Source organism: Oncorhynchus clarkii, chromosome 4 (assembly GCF_045791955.1).
Source record: "Oncorhynchus clarkii lewisi isolate Uvic-CL-2024 chromosome 4, UVic_Ocla_1.0, whole genome shotgun sequence".
NCBI classification, from domain to species: domain Eukaryota; kingdom Metazoa; phylum Chordata; class Actinopteri; order Salmoniformes; family Salmonidae; genus Oncorhynchus; species Oncorhynchus clarkii.
The window spans coordinates 70,654,129-70,676,453 of NC_092150.1; the positions used below are offsets into that span (position 1 = coordinate 70,654,129).

Consider the following 22,325-nt stretch of genomic DNA (forward strand, 5'->3'; position numbering starts at 1 on the left):
TTGCTGCCTATTGGCTGACTCTACACAAACTGGCCCTGGAAAGTGGCCCTTTGTTACAGCGGCGACTCAAATCCAGCGCCTGGCTTTTCGTAGCACGCGGCGGCATGCCACACCATCAGCGGAAAAAAGAAAAGAAACGGAATGACATATAGAAAGGAAAACCCTCCTGACCTCATCCTCTCCACAGCACATACTGAGGCCAGTGTGCCGAATACACACAAAGGCCACGGACAGGGACAGGGATAAAGAGATGGAGAGGAAGAGAGAGAGACAGAGACAGAGACAGAGAGAGAGAGAGAGAGAGAGAGAGAGAGAGAGAGAGAGACAGAGAGAGAGAGAGAGAGAGAGAGAGAGAGCGAGAGACAGAGAGAGAGAGAGAGAGAGAGACAGAGAGAGAGAGAGAGAGAGAGAGAGAGACAGAGAGAGAGAGAGAGACAGAGAGAGAGAGAGAGAGACAGAGAGAGAGAGAGAGAGAGAGAGACAAAGACAGAGAGAGAGAGAGAGACAGAGAGAGAGAGAGAGAGAGAGAGAGAGAGAGGAAGAGAGAGAGACAGAGAGAGAGAGAGAGGAAGAGAGAGAGAGACAGAGAGAGAGACACAAAGAGAGAGAGAGAGAGACAGAGAGAGACAGAGAGAGAGAGAGAGAGAGAGAAGAGAGAGAGAGAGAGAGAGAGAGAGGGAGAGAGAGAGAGAGAGAAAGAGAGAGAGACACAGAGAGAGAGAGAGAGAGAGAGAGAGAGAGAGAGAGAGAGAGAGAGACCACTAAGACAACATCAATGTCATATTTCCTAAAAAAAACTGACACATGACAAGGTTATGTTTAGACCTGTCTGACCTTGTCAAAACAGAGCAGCTGGTAATTGGCAATCAATAGGGATGGTTAACAGAACAGTGTCAGAACACACAAATTCAAATGTTGATCTGTCATGAAGTGAAAAGATAGCGTGACCCTGAACTGTCGTTAGTCACAACAGCAACCATATTATGGTAAATCTACCACAACATTTACTAATCTGGAGTGGCCTGGGTGCCCGCCTTGCCAGTGAGAGTGCCCCCCCCACCCCTCATCACAGCCACGAAACACACATCATCACCCCTTCTAAAACTCGACAAGGATGTGTGTTGAGGATGCACAGTGGTGTTGAGCTATTTTTGTTAGGTGAGGGAGCAACAACAACAAAACATGCAAAGATGTCATCATTTCTTCAATCTAAGTTTGTACTGACAAAAGTAGCTAATTGAATTCTAGAATATGCATAAAATGCATCCTCCAATTGCAATGTCTGCCTACACCCACACACATATTGTCTCAGGAACATCAAATACCAAGGCTAGTTCATTTCAACTTAGGCCATCATCACTGTCAATCGTTAATGATAATTATTCATGTTTTACTAGTAAACGTCCAAACGGCATCTCCATGCCTATTCATTTGATTGGTCTCAAACAGTGTCAGAACACTGTTTCATGGGAACATTTAGATCTGTTTGAATGACTGTTTTGTGAGCGAATTAGAGCAGATGGTGTTAACAAACTATTAGCCTTTGTTGTATCTTGTTTCAATCAAAGCAGATAGCCTGCCTAGTGACGCGGGCTGCTGAGTTTTGGTGCATGATCATTTTTTGGGGACTATTCAGTTTTAGCTAACCATCCTAAAATGTTATTAGGAATGAGCAGGTGTTGTTGGTGTAACAATAATGTTAGAGGCCTACTATGCGATGCTATTATATCCGGTTCTGTTTTGTAAAATGCTAATGACTCATGTGATCTTCCGAGACATTGATTAAGCTTTAATCTAGCTTTACTAAATGAGCACCATTGTGAGAAGTGATCATTTTCTATTTGTATCAGATCTTGATGAGTGTTATTTTAAGCAACTAGATCCCTTCGGGGTGCTGAAAGGACAGCGCCAGGATCGTGCAACGATGTTAAAGAAGTTGAACCAACTTGTGGTGCTGAAGGACAGCTCTGCCATTCAGCCAGTTCAGGAACAAACAACACGAATTTGCACTAGGCCTATAGCCTAATAGGTCTAAGACTAGATGGTATAGCTATTTGTAGGCTTTAGCCTAATAGGTCTAAGACTAGATGGTATAGCTATTTGTAGGCTTTAGCCTAATAGGTCTAAGACTAGATGGTATAGCTATTTGTAGGCTTTAGCCTAATAGGTCTAAGACTAGATGGTATAGCTATTTGTAGGCTTTAGCCTAATAGGTCTAAGACTAGATGGTATAGCTATTTGTAGGCTTTAGCCTAATAGGTCTAAGACTAGATGGTATAGCTATTTGTAGGCTTTAGCCTAATAGGTCTAAGACTAGATGGTATAGCTATTTGTAGGCTTTAGCCTAATAGGTCTAAGACTAGATGGTATAGCTATTTGTAGGCTTTAGCCTAATAGGTCTAAGACTAGATGGTATAGCTATTTGTAGGCTATAGGCTAGAGCCTGTTTGTGAGGAGAGCTTTTTTGCGACTAGGCAATGCATTTTACTGTGTAGCTTACATGCTGTATTAAATTAGCTTGAACACATGGTTACAATATACCCTATTACAGAATAATACAAAACTGAGAGATGAACTATCAATTCATAGAATGTATTTGCATAGATTAAACATGCTATCTAATTAGAATAGCAGGATTTTTTTTTTTAAACAGCCATAAAATCTTTCTTTTGGTGGGGTGTATTCATGCATCTCAATAAACTAGAACCTAAATGCATTGTTACCTCCAACTTGGCCCAATTCACATTTCCACTTGCCCACCCTGACATACCAAGCTAGAACGGGCCCTGTGTCTCAACCAATAGCCAATATAGGTTAAATATCCCAAGCAGGGCTACAGCATCTTCCAGAGAGTGTCAGGCTCCATGGGCTTTGCAGTGGCCTCTCTGGTTTGGGTGACCTCAGCAGAAAAGTGTCGCTGTAACCAAGTGGTCACATATCATTCTGGGTTCCACTTGCGCAAGAAGGGCTCCATGGAGTTTTATGAACATAAAGGCAGACACACAGAGAATTATTATTATTATTATTATTTTTTTACAAAGTGGCCGAGCCTCTGACGGGCCACCGCAGTAAACAAACATAGCCTACTTCATAATTCTCACCACCGCCAGAGAGAAGTCAGGGAAGAAACCACCATTCACCTCTAGGCTGTTCTACATATTTATTTGGTTTGTCATTCTATAGTTTTTCTTAACATTTTTGTGGTAATTAAATATAAATAAAAAGTTATCAGTATAAATGGTCCAGAAATAGTTTTACCAGCTCCGTTTATTCTCAAAAGTGAGGGGTTGCCTATCCTCCATGCTTTGGCAGCACAACATCCCTGCAAGTGTGTCACATGACCCTGGGGGTTGTGGTTAGTGATTGGTGACCATGGTGACAGAGAGCGGGCAGCTGGGAAAAAAGGGACCTTTATCTGCCGATTTGAATAAGATGGCCTGGATCTGTCACAGTGTTTACCCTCCTTACGGTTAGAGAGGGACACAACGCAACAACAACAGAAATGATAGCAATCGGCCGCATACAAGACAGCAACACAGCTATTGTGTTACAATGAGCCCATCCCCCTGCTTTGTTAGTTCACCTCCCTGGTCCAGTACTCTACCCCCACAGACCTCCCTGGCCCTGAACTCTACCCCCACAGACCTCCCTGGTCCAGTACTCTACCCCCACAGACCTCCCTGGTCCAGTACTCTACCCCCACAGACCTCCCTGTTCCTGAACTCTACCACCACAGACCTCCCTGGTCCAGTACTCTACCCCCACAGACATCCCTGGTCCTGAACTCTACCACCACAGACATCCCTGGGCCTGAACTCTACCACCGCAGACCTCCCTGGTCCTGAACTCTACCACCACAGACATCCCTGGTCCTGAACTCTACCACCACAGACATCCCTGGTCCTGAACTCTACCACCGCAGACATCCCTGGTCCTGAACTCTACCCCCACAGACCTCCCTGGTCCAGTACTCTACCCCCACAGACCTCCCTTGTCCTGAACTCTACCCCCACAGATTCCCCTGGTCCTGAATAACAAGGGAGGTTAGCATTCTTTGGTGGGTAGGATATTTATGCCTCTGTAACTTTCTGTAACTATCTCACTCATCATTATTCACAATTTATTCATCATTATCCGTAATCATGATAGCATCCACATTAATGTAGAAGTGTTCAGAAACCTATTATATTCTTATTTACAATACAAGTGACTCCAAAATGACACAATACATTATTTACCATTCATTTCTATTGGGCACAAAATAATCTGAAACACAACCAAAACAACCTGCAAATGCATCCAACAAGTTTGTAAAGTCACAAGTGTGATGTAGTAATTGCAGTGTGGTAGGAATATGGGAACAAATACTTAACTTTTGACTACTTTAATACACAAATAAGTGATTTGTCAAAAATACTTATGACACTATCAAATGGAAGGACTAGATACATTTAGTGTTTTCATTTCTAAACAGTTAAATAAATATGTATGAAAATACCCTCAAATAAAAGGTGACATTCTGTACTGTCACCTCATATAGAATATTTGATCTCAAATCCAAAATGCTGGAGTATAGAGTCAAATTTAAAGTTTTAGCTTCACTGTCCAAATAAATATGTACGGTAGTGTAGTATGGGAAAGGTCCTCATACAGTAGCAATGCAGCAAGACACACAAACTCCACCAAAACTCCACCAAAACTCCACCAAAACTCCATACACCATGCACCATACGCCATACACCATGCACCATACGCCATACACCATGCACCATACGCCATACACCATGCGCCATACGCCATACACCATACGCCATACACCATGCACCATACGCCATACACCATACGCCATACACCATGCACCATACGCCATGCACCATACGCCATGCACCATGCGCCATACGCCATACGCCATGCACCATACGCCATGCACCATGCACCATACGCCATGCGCCATGCGCCATACGCCATGCACCATACGCTATGCACCATACGCCATGCACCATACGCCATGCACCATACGCCATGCACCATACGCCATACGCCATGCACCATACGCCATGCACCATACGCCATGCACCATGCACCATACGCCATACACCATACGCCATACGCCATGCACCATACGCCATACGCCATGCACCATACGCCATACGCCATGCACCATACGCCATGCACCATGCACCATACGCCATGCACCATGCACCATACGCCATACACCATACGCCATACGCCATACACCATACGCCATACGCCATGCACCATACGCCATACGCCATGCACCATACGCCATGCACCATACGCCATGCACCATGCACCATACGCCATACACCATACGCCATACGCCATACGCCATGCGCCATACGCCATGCGCCATACACCATGCACCATACGCCATGCACCATACGCCATGCACCATACGCCATGCACCATACGCCATACGCCATGCACCATACGCCATGCACCATACGCCATGCACCATGCACCATACGCCATACACCATACGCCATACGCCATACGCCATGCGCCATACGCCATGCGCCATACGCCATGCGCCATACGCCATGCGCCATACGCCATGCGCCATGCTCCATACGCCATGCGCCTTGCACCATACGCCATGCGCAATGCGCCATACGCCATGCGCCATATGCCATGCGCCATACGCCATGCGCCATGCACCATGCACGTTGAAACAGACACTTCATGTTAGTACAGCACTATCCTGGAAGAACAAATCAGGAGAAGTGAGAAGAAAAACCGCTTCACTCATTGTCCTCTTTTAATAACTGTAGTCTGAGGTGAGAGTACAGGCAGAGAAATACAGGAAGAAAAGACCAGGCCTAGTGATCTGTCCTTCCAGTTGTCAGCGGTGGCAAGGACAGTCAGGACGGACACACCTGGACAGATCGGTAACTATGGTGACAGCAATAGGTAGACAGAGGCGTGCCATCCCAAAGTATGTTTATACATCTACTGATGTACTACATGTTTATGCTTGAGTGACAATTACTGCATTGATTGATAGGAACTAAGAACATAATAATTTCGCTGCACCCGCAATAAAAAATGCTAACTGTGTACGCGACCAATAACATTTGATTTGATTCGATGTTGAGCTTCAGGTAGCATCCGCCCTTAGGCACAGACCTAGGATCAGCTTACCCTCATGGAAATCTCCTCATAACCACTGGGTAAATAATTAAGGGTAGAATTTGGGGGAGGGTAATCTGATCCTGAACCAGTGCCCAAATCCAACTTCTGCTTCAAGGAGCAACGTCTGGGGGCTATGATGTGAAAGGTGAAAGGTTGGGGTGTCTGGTTGTGGCTCACCTTGACGTCGGAGAAGAACATCTTGAGCATGTTGGAGCTGGGGTAGCGGGCGTAGAAGAACATGAGCTTGGCCTTCTTCAGGTGGTTGGGGGAGAGACCCTCCTGAATCTGAACATGGCCGCCGTCAAAGAAATTGACTATTTTTTGGAGGGAAAATAGTCATTAAAATGGCCGACCTTGCAAAGCATCTTAATGTGTAGTCATATAGCTATGGTACGCAACTTGACCTAGAACCCCTGCTATTTCAGCTAATGTGTTTTTAATATGTAACATATGTGTAATTAACATGTATTTAATGTACAATAATTAGTCACTTAATTGTTTTCCTTGAAGACTACATTAGATATAGGCCAAATGAATACATTTGACAAAAATTATTTTAGGTTAGCAATAGCACTGGAGTAAGGTAGGGACAATCTTAAATTAGTTAGTTATTAGGGAGTAGTGAGTGAAGCCAGGCCAAGCCATTAGCATCCTCTCTGTATTAGGTGTGAGCGTGTTACGGTAAATAAAATGCTGGCCAGCGCCACAGCCGGTGCCTTTACATAAGGAGCTCATTTCACAGTCAAAGTAAGCAAACGCCTTTCCCTCTTCCCCATCATACCCCTCCAACCTCCACCCCAAAATAAGGAAGAAAAAAGGAGACATTTGCATATCACAGACAAAGAAAGCAGTTAACACTGGTTATGAGAGAGGAGCCTAATGGCTTGGCGATAAGATATGCCAACCAAAGACAGGAGTTACTGACGTGATGTTGGCTTCATATTGATGTAAAAGCGAGGTCTAAAAGAGACAACCCTGTCTCTCTATAACAGAGCTGTAGACCTTATTCATTTAAAATACACACATCATAGATTTTGGAGACCAAGGTTTTCCAAGGGAAGTCTCAGGAGAAAAGAGGGTGGGATGGTGGTTGGGGGGGAGGGGGGGCACCTTGAACGATAGAGCTGTTCCAACCTCAATTACACCCCCTCCTTTCCCTGCTCCTCCTCCAGCCTCCAGCCTCCCTAGTGCTGCCAAACCTCGGGACGAGGAGGAGGAGGAGGAGGAGGAGTGAGGGAGGAGGAGGAGGAGGGGGAGGAGGAGGAGGGTAGAGGAGGAGGAGGAGAAGGATGAGGGTTGCCAAGGCAGTGAACCCAGCCAGCGATGGGCGCTGCGTCCCTGGAACACATCTGCGCTGCGGACTGGCCCAAACCATTTCCACGGTGAATTAACAGCCGTATAATTCAGCTGATATCAATCTGCGGCTAAGACATTGAAAGGAGATGAGGGGGGGAGGGGCACAAATAAAACTCAGAGACGAATTAAAAAGGTCTCTCTCCTTGAGCAGAAGCAATCAGTAGTAACTATTATCTCTTGAACCGCAAATGAAAGGGCTACTCTGTAGTCTGTATGTAAGACGATGTCATAATACCGATTCATTGTGGATTGCACATCTATATAGCTGTGGTTGCACCTTTTAATTAGATACTGTTTCTACACTCAATAATAGGGTGTCATGACAATCACTCAAGAATCATGCATTTGACAAGGAAGGTATGTGCTGGGAGATGGGAGTGCCCTTGACTTCAGGGTTACCCAGGGCCCCCCTTTAAAAACCAGGGACCGTGAACCAAGCTGGATCATGGATCAGGTCCTCCAGGCCTAGTATTGTCTGCTGGCTCAGGAAGAGGAAAGAGAGAGAGGGCTGTATGGAAGCCATCTATAGGCAGGCAGGCAGGCAGGGAGGGAGGGAGGGAGGGAGGGAGGGAGGGAGGGAGGGAGGGAGGGAGGGAGGGAGGGAGGGAGGGAGGGAGGGAGGGAGGGAAGAGGGCCTATGGGGAGAACCCTGGCAGGCTAGCCCGACTCCAACAGGCCTGGCCAAAAGAGCAGCACTCCACTCTCCACACCACACCATCTGCTTCAAGAGCGAGGGGTACAATGGCCCCTCAGAGAGTGAGAGAAAGAGAGAGAGAGAGAGAGAGAGAGAGAGAGAGAGAGAGAGAGAGAGAGAGAATTGTGTGAGAGAGAGAGAGAGAGAGAGAGAGAGAGAGAGAGAGAGAGAGAGAGAGAGAGAGAGAGAGAGAGAGAGAGAGAGAAACAGAGAGAAAAACAGAGAGAAAAACAGAGAAAAACAGAGAGAAAAGAGAGAGAAAAGAGACATTGGGCAGAGTGGGACAGGGCTGTTCTCTTCAAGTATGGCAAGGTGGATTTCAGCTGTCAGACTGATAAGACTGGGCTTTCTCAAAGACACTACTACGCTCTCGCTTCTAAATACAAATGAATTCACAACTAAGAACAATCACAACATTACAAGAGATTACATTGATATATAACGAAATGAAGTATTTTTAAGTCGCATAGATCTACAGACACATGATTCTCTTGATGAATTTATTTCTCTCACAGCTTGCAAATGTAATAGTGATTGGACTTGGGGTGACACACAGCTATTATTTAGCCATGATGGTTTCCTTGTACCAGCTGGCCGAGTGTTATCTGAGCACATCTGACAAGACATCATCATTCACTACAGCACTTCCCCAAAACCCCAAAGTCATGAGAGGAAATAGATGCTTCACTTCCTCATTCCAGGTGTAAGGACAAGATACTCAGAGTCAGAGAACAAATTAGGAAATTGATGGCAGCCATCTGCTGCGCAACGGTGCGGAACGCCGGTGAACTTTAACGCACCCCAAAAAATGTCTGACAATCTGTGCCATCTTTAGTTCTAGTACTACAATGACTTCTATCACTGCTATTACTATTGCATTAAGACTACCAACTGTCACTGTAGACAGTACGACTCACATTCAAAGTCATAAAAAATAACATTGATTGTTAACTTCTAAAACTGGCGTAAACAATCAAAACCCAACCAGTGTTTTTCAAAGCCGTGAAATGAACCAAAGATGAGAAGAAAACAACGTGTATCACATGGCCGCGTTGTTCTAACTATTCTTTCCATTAATGGGAGTACATCTGTTAATGCCCCAAAATAATTAACACCACAATAGAAGCAACAGCATCTGGATTATTTGGTTATTATTTTAATCTCTACCTCTCTCTCTACCTCCCTCCCACGTCTGATTCTCTCTCTCTCTCTTCATCCCTCCATTGGGAGCGACAGAGCAGATGATTATAGATCTCTGGGAAGAGCCAACTCTTGGGTCAGAAGACAAGACAAGGTGCCGTAATGAAAGGCAAACAGCTCGCCGAAAACACCTGTTAACGTCCGCTTCAAAAGAAAAGACTGGGAGGGAGGGAGAAAAAAAGAAGGAGTATTTGGGTGCCGAGCAACAGCTGAAGGCCCCCCAGGCTGTTGACAGATCTTTATGAAACGGAGAAAAGAGAAAAGCAACGACGCCGATTGTTCCTTTTTACAATGTGGGGATGATAAGAGACATGAGGAAACACAGGTGGCCATAAATACACATCTTTACTGAGTCCTCAGGCAAACCCTATCTCCTACACACACACACAAAGGCCGTGCCCTGAGGCGACCACAACACAGACACACATCAACACTAACATACAGTAGCTATACCCTAACATTAATCTTAGATGCTTTAAGACAAGAAAAACAAAGATGCACTCGCGGTCAATTCTCACTAGTAGCTAGTCTGTTAAACCATAGACCATAAACCATAGACCATAAACCATAGCATAGACATTAAATGATCAGGGATAGAGAAATAATGGTTATGGAAGCTTCATGAGTGAAAGGTGTATGTAAAGACAGGTCTATATAGGGGAAAGGGGCTAACTGAAGGGATTAGTGGAGGCTTTTAGGCTCCAGTCCCACTAGGGTGAATGTGATCCTCCCATAGGGACATTAGCTCTTTATCTGCAGGCCATGATTGGGGCACCCAGGGGTAAACTATTGGAGTCACTATAGACAGCCGTTGTGCTCAACTTCAGCCTGCTATAGCTTTTGTCTCTTTCAGTCATGTGTCAAATGGGAATCAGGGCTAGAAATGTCATAGAGACATTATCTGACCAATGGTAAAATGATACGTAGGTGACTAGAGTACATTTAACCACTTTGAAGAGAGAAGGGGATATAATACAGTAATTTTGGAGAGAACAGGAAAAGCAATAAGTTTGGTTATTTAGCAATAATATGCAATAGTCATAACAATATCTGATAATATCTAAGATGAACAAGTACCCCATCTATAGCGTCTCTAACTCACTCTCCTACTCAAGTCCCGACCTACCTCCCTCCCTCCCTCAGTGTGGTGAAGGATACGGTGCTGCCTGAGTATGGTGAGATGTCGTTCATGTCGCTCATGTCTCCACACTCTGACTTAATGAGGGACAGGGAGAGCCCCTCTGCAGTGCTCCCGGGGTGGCTGGGAGAAAGCGACCTGTGGTGGTGTCCCATGTGATGCACTGAAGACATCTTGGTCCGCAGGCTGGTGGTCTCCCTGGACAGGTCCATGGAGTCTGGGGAGGAGTGATCCTTCCCTGGGTAACCCCCGGAGGGTGGGCCCAGGGGGCTCGGGAAGGGGTAGCCCATGAGAGGCAGGGGGAAGGGGTGGCGGAAAGACGGGGGGCTGAATCCCATGGAGGCAGAGAGGGAGGAGGGGTGCAGGGAAGGGTGGTGGTGGCCCCCGTGGGCGCCCACAGCTGAGGACTGGTGATGGTGTTCTGTCTGAGTCTTCCTCACCACTAGGGGCAGCGCCTCTGTCTGGTCGTTGGCGCCAGGCATGGGCATGCCACCGAACGAGTCCAGGGGGTTGGGAATGATGACGTCACCAAAGCACTGCAGGCGCTGGTTGGCTGTGTGGAAGTTGGGGCCCTCACCGTTGACCCCGAACCTCTCTGGGGGCATGGGGAGGGGCGAGAAGACCTGGGGGGGTGCGGGGCGCGGGGGCTTGGCGAACACCTTGACCACCGTGTCCACCACCTGGTTCATGGCTGAGTTGAGCTCCTGTTTCAGCGTCTCAGCCAGCTGCTTGCCCTCCGCATGGTGCATGGAGGAGGAAGGACCCTGACCAGGACCTTTCCCCCGGACCAGCCCCTCTCTCCTGGGCTTGTTACCCTCCGCCAGCAGGGCCTGCTCCTGGAGCAATGCCCTGGCCCGGTCCAGGAAGTGTCCTGGGTCCAGGTCTGACATCTCGTTGTCGGAGCGGTCTGCCCGGTCATCTCCCCCAGCATCGGACCTCCCGGCGCTGTCCTCAGACATGTTGCCCAGGTCGTGAGCCAGGTCGTGCTCAGAATCGTCGGTGGAATCATAGATCTGGAAGAACTTCTCCTGCAGCTGGCGCAGCTGCTTCTGCATGTCCTCCAGCTGCAGCTTCAGCTGCCTGCGCTCCTCCTGCTTTTGCTCTTTACGCTGGCACACCAGCTGGGTGAAGCTCTGCTGCTGCTGCTGGGGCAGGCGCTGCTTCCTCTTGTTCTCCCGGCTGCACACCTCTCCCCTGGGGCTAGGCGGCTGTGGGGGGCAGTCCATCTCCATCTCCCTGTTCCCGTCCATCTCTCGCTCCCTCTCCCGTTCACGTTGTTCCCGTTCACGGTCCCGCTCTCCGTGATGGCGTGCAGGCACCACTACGCTGGGCGAGTGGCTCATGCCTCGGATGATGTTCTCCACGCGGGCGCGCTTGGCCCGCAGGTGCTCATCGTTGAGGCGCTCTAGGTCGAAGGCACCCAGAGCCGAGGGGCGGCCGAAGGGGGAGAGGCACTCTTGGGGGCTGTCCTGAGACGAGTTACTGCAGGCGTCCTCCTGGGGGGCTTCGGAACCCCCACTTGATAGGCCCGACCCGGGGAACCCCCCGTCTCTTCTCTCTCCTCTCTCCCCCCTCTCCCCTCTCTCCCCCCTCTCCCCTCTCTCCCCTCTCTCTCCTCTCTCTCCTCCTCCATTCTTGGCCATGTTGCTCTTGAGGAGCTGGGAGATGATGGTGGCACCAGGGAAGGGCATCATGGCGTCTTCGTACGAGTTGGCTCTCTTCAGGAGCTTCCGGAGCACGTTGGACTTGGAGTCGCTGTCGGTTGCTGTGACGACCCCAGTGGGGCCGTGTGGCTGCACCATGGAGCAGTCTGTGGAGTCTGCGTCGGAGCCGTGGTGGTGGGAGTTGAGAGAGTTCATGGCACTGAAGATGGCTGCTTTGGCGCAGGCGATGTCGGCGCTGGTTGTAGCTACTGCTGTGTTGGCGGCGGTGCTGCCCACTGTCCTCTTCACACCGATGTCCACACGTCTTCTCTTGGTCTGTCTGCTCAGGAGGGAGTCGCTGTCATGGTCCGGCATCACGGGCTGCTGCTATTGGGCCATATCCCACAAAGCCACTCCTCTAGGACCGCTGCTGAATGACACCTGGCAGCAAGAAAACAGAAAGGAAACATGTATGGATTCATTGAAGGGGATGGATCATTTACTTTAAAATGTCACTTTATTGTCTGATATCAAAACTTGACATTAAATATATTTTCTAATAAAAATAAATAAATAAAGTCCTAATATTCCTACTACCAAATGTAGAAATAATTGAATAGCAGTGCTCCAGAGAGTGACATCACTCCACTGTATAAAAATGTACCAGCGATACAGTTTTATCTCAAGACTAGATGCAATACCTGAGGACAGGCGGCATCGACTGTCGACTACATGATTCCATTTAGACAACATAACTAATGACTGTAGGGAGAAGAGAGAGCAGAAGGCAGGAGTGATGGGGTCAGAACTAGGCCTTGTCTTTGCATTCCAGGGCAAAGTCCTAACAAATGGCACCCTATTCCCTGTATAGTGCACTACTTTTCATCAGGGCCCATAGGGCTCTAGTCAAAAGTAGTGCACTATATAGGGCATAAAGTGTAATTTCAGACTCAGCCTACATTTTCCCCTGTCTGTCCCCTGTTTCACGCTGCCTCGCTGTGTAACACTGAACCAGTTCCCACGCAACAAAAAGCTGCATAACATTATGATAATTATTTAAGTACTTGTCCTCATTTCCATGTTTGTGCGCTTCAAGCCGGTGCAGAAAACCATTAAGTCATAGACTAAAGAGAAAGGCTGAGGTTGGATTGAGAATGCCATAAAGACACAGTAAACTGTTGCAGTCTTAATTATAATCTCCTCTCCTAAAGTCATCACTACGTCATTTACATTTTAGGCTATATTTTATTACTTTAGATTAGAAGACGCTCATATCGAAAGCAATTCATTAAGTGTATGTAGTACATTAACTATATTCACCCTAACGACATATCACCCCTATTGCAAGTGTTATAGTACTTGTATCACAATGTGCCATAAACATAAAGCCTATTTCCAGACCGCTTCTTAAATTGCACCCTGATCGAATCCACATACTCGCACTGTCAGCTATTCTGGAGGGGAACTTCTTCCAGCCAAATGAATCACAATATCACAATCTTAAATTAAACAATAATAGAAAAATGACATAAATACAGATAAATAAGCTTATTGATTTTGTGCCAGTAGGGGCTCACTTCTATGGCTTTTTGCTTGTCTTTTCATCTAGCAAAGCTGGTTAATTCTGCTCTAATGAACGGGTCACATGGGTCAACTCTGCCAAGGAGCAACTTAAAGCGCTCTAACAAAAACCTAATGCCTTTATGAAAGGAAACATTTTGTCGCAAACCAGACAGCATCAGTACTGCTATGTAAGCATCGGCTGACAGCTACGCATGCAGTCTTTTGTCAGTGGTATGGGACTTTTATTCAGTGTATTTACAGAATTAATTAACATTCACTGTCAATAGAGAGAGAAAAAAGAACTTTTATATGAAATTTGAGAATTATTTTATGATATTATTTCACATTCCTCATCTCAAATATTGAGTACCTGTATAGACAATATCGTGCAAGATAACCAGACTGCATCCTGAAGAGTCCTTTTTCTCAAACCCGGATCCTATCAGGAACACTACTAAAATAAATATTAAGTGAAACAGCAGGGAGACAATCTAATAGGATATCTATATTAATAACATACGTATCGGGGTGAATCGGGGTTTTGAAGATTGAAGGTTGTGTGATCTCTTACTAGAGAACATTCATTCAAATCTATACATTCAAATCTGTCAAATACTATTTAAGATTTTAGTACAAGTACAATCAAATTGACAATGCAAATACACTGTCACTTATCAGATGAGATGTCAAGACATATTTTGAGAGGCAAAGTCATTTTTTTAAACAAATATTTATATCTTCTTAAACCAATCAGATATGGATATTGAAAATGGGGCCACAGGAAAAGTATGACAGTCTGACCATCCCATCTTTATCGTCACTTGGGACTCTATGAATCAGCTATAGTATATGACAATTTCATATATACCATACTATCTTAACCATGCATAACAAGCATCACTTTCTTTTCTAATACACACGTACACACACACGCGCGCACGGACACACACACACACACACACACACACACACGTACACATTCACACACAAGCACACACACACACGCGCACGGACACACACACACACAAGCACACACACAAGCACACACACACACACACACACACAAGCACACACACACACACGTGCACGGACACACACACACACACACACACAAGCACACACACACGCACGGACACACACACACACACACACACACACACACACACACACACAAACCACTCTAAATATAAACATTTTTTAGATAGTCTTATTACTGTGTTGTTAAGCAATACAAGAAAAACAAGCAGTAAGATGGAATAACTTATGTTGCGATACAGAAATATATCAAACTAGCACATTATTGCTGTAGCTCAAGGAAAAATAAACAAGGTTGGGAAAGCTTGACATATTTTGTGGCAAAACAAAAGGAAATATATTACACAGACTAAGCCAATTTTGGTCTATAATAAAACCATGTCTTTGTCTGACTCTGATAAATGGCTCTGGCTCAACTCTCTCTAACCATCCATCTCCATAAGTGCAAACAAGGGTGATATATCTCCAAGAAAACCTTGACTTAAGCGCCACAAGACCTTAACAATGGACTATGTCGTTATCGCTCAAAATAGAGCCGCCAGCACCTGTCTTTTCCGACGGCGCACCTGTCCCCCATTGCCCATGCGCAGTCTATCACTTGGAAGACCTTTCAACAATTTCAAGGAAATATGACCGCAGTTGAACAATGAGCTATGCTCGTCTCTCGAGCCCTTTTAACTCCCCCTCGCTCCTTTTCCCAGGATCTTTCAAACTCTGAGAGAGTGAGAACGGGGCACTGTGAAGGACAAAGCTAAACTAAAAGAAAAGTTCATAACCCCTTTGGATTTGTAACAGAGCAAAGTAACCTATTCAAGCAAGTCTAGTCTAGGACTGAAAATTCTAAATATGACAACAATAAGGCCTGCTAGACTTTAGGCACCAAAAATGGTGAGAGCGGGGTGACGGGGTTGTGCGCCTCTGTGCCAAATATCCCTGTTGTCTCCATAGTGTACACTTGGGACGTTTTTCCCCCGTCAAAATTGTACCGTTCTTGGCACTACCATAAACTCAAGCAGCGAGCGCACTACAAAAAAACTATACCAGGGAAACAGTACACGCACCTATTAGACTGAAATATGTATATAGGCTACAATTCAAAGAGTAGATCACATCTAGCCTATCTGATATGTTATATTTCAGATATTAAAAACGATAAAGCCAAGCTTGTTTACATCGAAACGACACACGTTCCTACTAAATAACACTGGACGAATAAAAATAGACATGAAAGAAAAACGTTTATCGGAACAAAGACCATATGCCAACGAAAATGACTGGTGTAGCCGACACAGATGAAAATATAATAGACTTCAGTCTTCGATCAAATCAAACCAACTCAGACAGCCTTGAGCGTCTTTATATGCAAAAAAAAACCATTTATTTAAAATTGACCAAACTTAAAAGACAGTAACTTACTTTTAAAAGTTAGAAATGATCTGTCTGCCAGCGATTTAGAAGGATAAATTCATCCACACATCATCTTCATAAAAATTACGCATCTTTGTCACACTTTAAGTGAAAGAAAAACAATTCAGTCAAATAATATCGTAAAGGTAACGTTGTCTTTCATCAGAATATATTCCGCTGTTTATCATTTTGATTTGTTTATTTTTTTCCGCCCACCGAGCGCACGCGACGCAAAAGAACAAGAGGGAGGTATCTGAGGACAAGGTTACTTACCCCGCAGATGAAGAGAAAAGCGAGCTCCTTTTTACTGCTGAAAGTGAATATGCAGTCTTCCCCCGGGAGACGTTGAATATTATAATTGCTCGGGGAAGGAAGAGCAAGAGTAAAGTGAGTGATAAGCGTGCGCGTAGAACAGAAAAAAAGACATAAAATAGCTATTTTCCGCCGCTCTCCTCTATCCTCTCCTCTCGAGACTGAAAGACTGTGGCGGTGATGTCGTAGCAGCTGGTGTGAGTGTGTGTCTCCGAGGCGCACGCGATGCAGAGCTTTGATGCTCGAGCTCTCCTCCACCAACAAGATTCACTTTAAGACACAGCTGAAGGAAACAGGAAGACGGCGCGTCATAAGCTTGGTGATGTAACGGTTCGTACCTACCAATAAGAACTGTCCATCGGGTCCGGGAGGAGTACAACGCACTAAACTTGACCGAGGAATGGGACTCCGACAGGCAAAAAAAAACCTCTTACTTATCACTTTCTTTAAAAATCAGTGAGTGAATATGTAAGAAAATATCATTTTGAAGTGGCTTATCGTTTTGTGATTCTGTCGATAATGTTTTGCATAAACATTAATGTTATGCACATATTGTTGTGCACATATGATAATTGTTCATATTTTAAGACACTGAATTAAGAGATTTTATGTCACGAATAGGTGTTTATGTCATTTGAACTCATGTAAAACAGTATCCATTAAAACACACATTTCGCACTCATTTTACGCAACAACTTTTCATTTAGATTTTACACCCCAAGTTTGCCATTCAATAAGAGATTCCATTGTCATATCTCAATTGGGCTTATTGGGTTTGTATGGCTGTTTTGTGCAACATTATGCTTGTAACAACGATAAGATATGAACATTGGAGTGTTATTTGTAGGCTATTCTATATTGGATACGTGCGTCTCCAGAGGCCAGGGGTTTAATATGGCATTGGGCGCGGGGGCTCAGAAAGGCATGGTGTCGATATATCACTACCCTCGTTTGATTTACCGACCACAGAGCAACATGATAAGGCGTGACTACATTATATCATGGAATGTCAAACCGTGTGTGATTATTAGCTTATTGCCTGATAACACGGGCTGGAGCCATCTCAAATGCGAGTTTGTGTTAGGCCTAACTTTTATTTAATTCACAGGTCACAGAGTGAGACTCATTTAAACAAAATTCCATCTCTCTTTTCACTGTAAATAAATACTATATTTATAACTGAGCAAATATCAGTCTGTGTCGTTATAATGCATTGAAATGATCAATTTAGATGTTAAATTATAATCCGCACATTTCATGTTTTATATTTGATATTCAGGCAAGTAGCCTATAGGAGTTTAGTTTGCAAAGATTTGACTATGCCCGTTGGAATTCTTAACCTTACTTTTTCCCTTCTGCATATTTTAACTTGAGACACCTGTAACAACTAATCAGCACCTAATCAAGTGAATAGACATGGTATTCACTTCGAAATATTTTAGATTAATAACCTATATTTCAGTGTACAATTTTCACGCGTGTTTGTAGTAGATATTTGAACCGGTGTTCTGTAAAACACTCTGTCGTTAGCCCTAGTTCCGTACGTGTTCTATAATCATAAGATTCCTCCCTAAATTATATATATATATATAGTACACAAAATGTGTGAATAGAATCAGGCCCTTGTTTCATTTGATACACGATTTATAATGTTATTGAGTCGTATGTTAGAAAACATTTCAGCAGGCTCCTCGTTATGCATAACATTTTGTGGAGGAAGAACATCCATGACTGTCACTCTGCAACATTAACGGAAAATGGACGTTATAGACTACCACATTATACTCTACTCCTACTGTTGTTACATGCACTGACATCACTCTTAATACGATTTCATAGGAATCAGAAATGTGGTTAGCGTCAATGTGCAGGCCTATATAGGCTACATGTAGCCGATGTCGCCTGCATTTCTATTTCTAGGAGTTTTAAACATAGCATAAGTGTAAATTACTATTATTATTATTATTAGTAGTAGTAGTAGTAGTAGTAGTAGTATTTGTAGTATGTCATTCTAATGTTAATGAAACGAAACATTACTCATCAGGTGTGTCTGGGCTATCTTGAATCCAATATAAATTGCACCTATTTTTATGGAACTACAGCTGTTGTTTTTAAACCCTTAGATGCAAAGTTACAGTCCACTTTTTTCAGTCCATTATGCCTGCTATAATAAAACGAACTATCCATTACATAAACAGGATTCCGACGTGCTTAATCAGAAGTCTTATGATTTTCCAATGTCTTTCTGTCAAATGCCAAAAAGGAAAGGCGAGTCTCTTTTCCATGTCGCAAGCAAGTGTTTTTGAGGGTGAATCAATTTTAATGAAGTCAGCGAACTTTAGTGTCTGGAGTCTCTTTTCCAAAGCAGGTGTCCCGTCCCCCGCTCCCCAACTCGGCCAGTTAATTTGGCTTCATCTCCCCACGGTGCCCTCGGTGCGTACGCTCCATGGAAAAACAGGCCGGGACATTAAATAGACTGTGTTTGGAAAAGGAAGACTCGGATGAGGTGTAGCGGAAACGTGTTCGTTAACACTGGCACCTCTTATCTCGGTCCATTCCAGATGGATCAACACTATTTATTTCAAACAAATTTTTTCATTTTTGTCGAGTGTGCCGCATCACCACCTTGATGGCCACGGCTGATAAGCGGCGCATTACGCGCTGATGGGTGACTTTATTGACATATTTATTAGGGATTGAGTTGGTGGATCAACACGGGAGGAGGCATTAAGGGAGAGAATGAAAACATGCTTTTCTCCCAGAGGTTTTATTAACGTACATTTTAAACTATAATCGGCTGGCTGGTCTTGGTAATAGGCGCGCGCACAAGTCAGGCAGGGAGGAATTCTGAGATGGGTCACTGGCCTCCTTACTAATTTTGCCCAACAACGGGTCTCAAGAGAGAAACATTTTGGATGCTGATTTAATTACAATAAGGAGTATTAATTACTATTAAAATGTATTATTAATATTATTATTATCATCATTCTTGTGTATTATTATTATTATTATTATTATTATTATTATTATTATGTATTACTATTATTATTAATGATACTATTATTTTACCAGACACAATTACACACCACATTGCTATACATAGCAAAGTATTTTTTTATTTAACTATATGGTTATTATTGAATTATTTCATGATAAGTACATTTCATTTATTCTATTATCAATCATCAAAAATGTGTAGACTATTCATACACATTCACTAGAATCTCAGTGCATGAATACCAACTGACTTATAACCAGCAAGGAGCCTACATTCAGATCTGTATAACACAAACTAAAAGACAGTGCAATGTGATTTCCCAGGTAACTACCTATGATGACATTATTCTGGGAAACGCATGCAGGTTTTGAGAAACAGGCATAAGGAGGTCCATCAACATAAACAGACAAAAGTATATGTGGAAGTAGCCTGTTAAGCAATGATGCTTACAAAAACCTCTCAATCAGATAATGACATGATTATCTGACCACAACGCTCCACGCTTTTCACAAGACACAGTTCTCCGAAAAATAATCAGAGGAGAGAGTGATGGAGGGGATGTAGTGAGAGAGAGAGAGAGAGAGAGAGAGAGAGAGAGAGAGAGAGAGAGAGAGAGAGAGAGGGGGGAGAAGAGAGAGAGAGACAGAGAGAAAATAGGTGCTATTTGTGAAAACACAGGCAAAGAGAGGAGAGAGAGAGAGAGAGAGAGAGAGAGAGAGAGAGCGTGCGCGAGAGAGAGAGAGAGAGAGAGAGAGGGAGAAAGAAAGAGGTATAAAACTAAAAGCTGTTTTGTTCCAGAAAGGTCTCGGGGTCCCTGGATAAAAAGGTTCTCGCTTGGAGAGGAGAAAAGAGAAGAGGAGAGCAGGAGAGAGACGGCAGCGAGCGCTGGGAATGAGTAGGCGTCTCACACTCTTACCAGGCCCAACAGGATGCACAACCTTACGACTTGATGTATTCAAGTGTAATCAGAGACACGCTCACTAGAGAACCAGGGCCCTGCAGGTGACAACGATGATGATGATGATGGTGGCTCTGTAAGGGAAATAGAAAAACATTCATCTGGATGTTATGTGTTGTACTGAAGAAAAGTCAGCGAGAGGAAGAGATATTACTTAAAGAGAAAAACTGTACTTGGAAATTAGGATGATTAGGTTACTATCTATGTCAATTGAGTCCCACAGTGGAGGTGTCATGATACCCATAAAACCTAGCGGTCAAACAGGGAAATAAATGGTTCCAGTCATTTTTCCACTATTTATTTTCCCATAAGGATTTTAAAAAACAACACTTAAAATAGGTTTACCATGGTATGACATTTTGATAACCATGTAAATCTCTCATGGACATGGTCACTTTTATCAATATATTAGTCTCTATTTACTCTCAGATTCGAAAATGCTAATTAGCATCAAAGTAGACATCATGCAAGACTACAAATCCCTGCAAGCTCCCACACGTCAACTCTAGCTGACACCTTTGTTAGCAAGCATTGTTTCCATAAAGAAATTGCACAAGACAGTTCACAGAATTGTCAATTTAAAGAAATGTAGACAATTTATGAATTACTACATTTAGCTAACATTAGATAGTTAATCTAAAGATTGTTACCTTTGCCTCAATTCGGCAGTCTCTTCCAGATCATCATTTGTAGTTCTTTATGATAGCCACATTAGCTGCTATTTAGCATTTCATTTTTGGGGGGTAAATACAAGCAAATATATTGCTAAAAGTCACCTTGTCCTAAAGACAATTACACGGTTCTCTAAACGTCTCACCAAGGTAAGCCTACTCGAAACACAGCCCTTATATTAAGTGTCCCCTATAGGAAAAAATAATGGTGGAAAAACGATTGGAAACATTTCCTTGTTTGACCACTAGGTTTTATGGGTATTATGTCTCCTACTGTGGTACTCTATAGGCGGTGTTTACACAGTCAGCCCAATTCTGATCTTTTGCCAATTGGGATTTTGGACCTATCAGATCTTTTGCCAATATTTGGGAAACCGATCAGAATTGGTCTTTCTGTGTTAACACAGCCTATACCTCTGTATTTATAGGATGAATCTGCACAATGACTAGTCAAATTGATCATCCACGTTATGAATAAATGGCACAAGGACAGTGAGACTGTGGTTCCTGGTGATGCCCCTCTCCTTTTCTTCCTGATGACTGACTGCCTGACTGGCAGGGTTAGACTGCATCGCTGGATATTGTGAACAAGATCCAATTAATGCAGAAAAATTAAATCTGATGTCTCTCTAACTCTTCTCTGAGAGGAATGAGTCATATTTTGTATTTAAAAAAAACACACACACACACAACATTTTGACATATACCTGTTGATAAGAGTAAAGAAGTAGTGGGGAATGATGTAGCCTAATAAAAAATATATATAAACACAATCTCCTACTTGGAGAAGTGTGTCATGTTATTTGTATAATATGATATTCAGTTCAGAAAACATATCTTGGAATTAATAGGCAATTAAAAAAAAGCTCACTGAGGCAGAAACAAATATGGCTTCAGTCAAACCCTCATTAAAATTGCAGAAATTTTCTGCACATCTTAATTGGTCTTACAAAGGCCTTACATCTTCGCCTCTTGTATGTGCTACAACTGCAGTTAGAATTAAAAACTGACATCTACATTTAGGTTTTCAAAATGTGGCACTACAGGAAGTTTTTAAGCACACAGTAGAGTGTCTCTTTAGCCAAACCTTGAAATGCAGAATCATATATCAACAAAGTAAATGAAAGACGGGAACACAACTGCTGTCAGAGTAGGGAGAGCAAAATCAAAGAGAATCTATGCAAGGCAGGCAGTGGA

The 22,325-nt window shown here is 43.9% G+C and overlaps 1 protein-coding gene and 1 long non-coding RNA gene across 4 annotated transcripts in view; one reads left to right on the plus strand and one right to left on the minus strand.

The window, feature by feature from the left end:
* Window positions 1-16,763, minus strand: part of LOC139407214 (prospero homeobox protein 1-like) — a 39,635-nt gene extending 22,872 nt beyond the window's left edge. The window contains exons 1-3 of one of the 3 annotated variants that reach the window (XM_071150781.1): window positions 16,463-16,763; window positions 10,562-12,625; window positions 6,331-6,438 (exon numbers count right to left, since the gene is read on the minus strand). In XM_071150781.1, the coding sequence (XP_071006882.1) occupies window positions 6,331-6,438; window positions 10,562-12,559 (2,106 nt within the window). In that variant the 5' untranslated portion in view covers window positions 12,560-12,625; window positions 16,463-16,763. Of the gene's footprint in view, window positions 1-6,330; window positions 6,439-10,561; window positions 12,626-14,117; window positions 14,242-16,198; window positions 16,375-16,462 lie in introns of those variants that run through there. The other 2 variants (XM_071150782.1, XM_071150783.1) reach the window with 2 other exon arrangements.
* Window positions 16,742-21,901, plus strand: LOC139407216 (uncharacterized). Its single transcript, XR_011634076.1, has 2 exons — window positions 16,742-16,957; window positions 20,298-21,901. It is a non-coding gene; the product is annotated as an uncharacterized lncRNA (long non-coding RNA).
* Window positions 21,902-22,325: the final 424 nt, after the last annotated feature.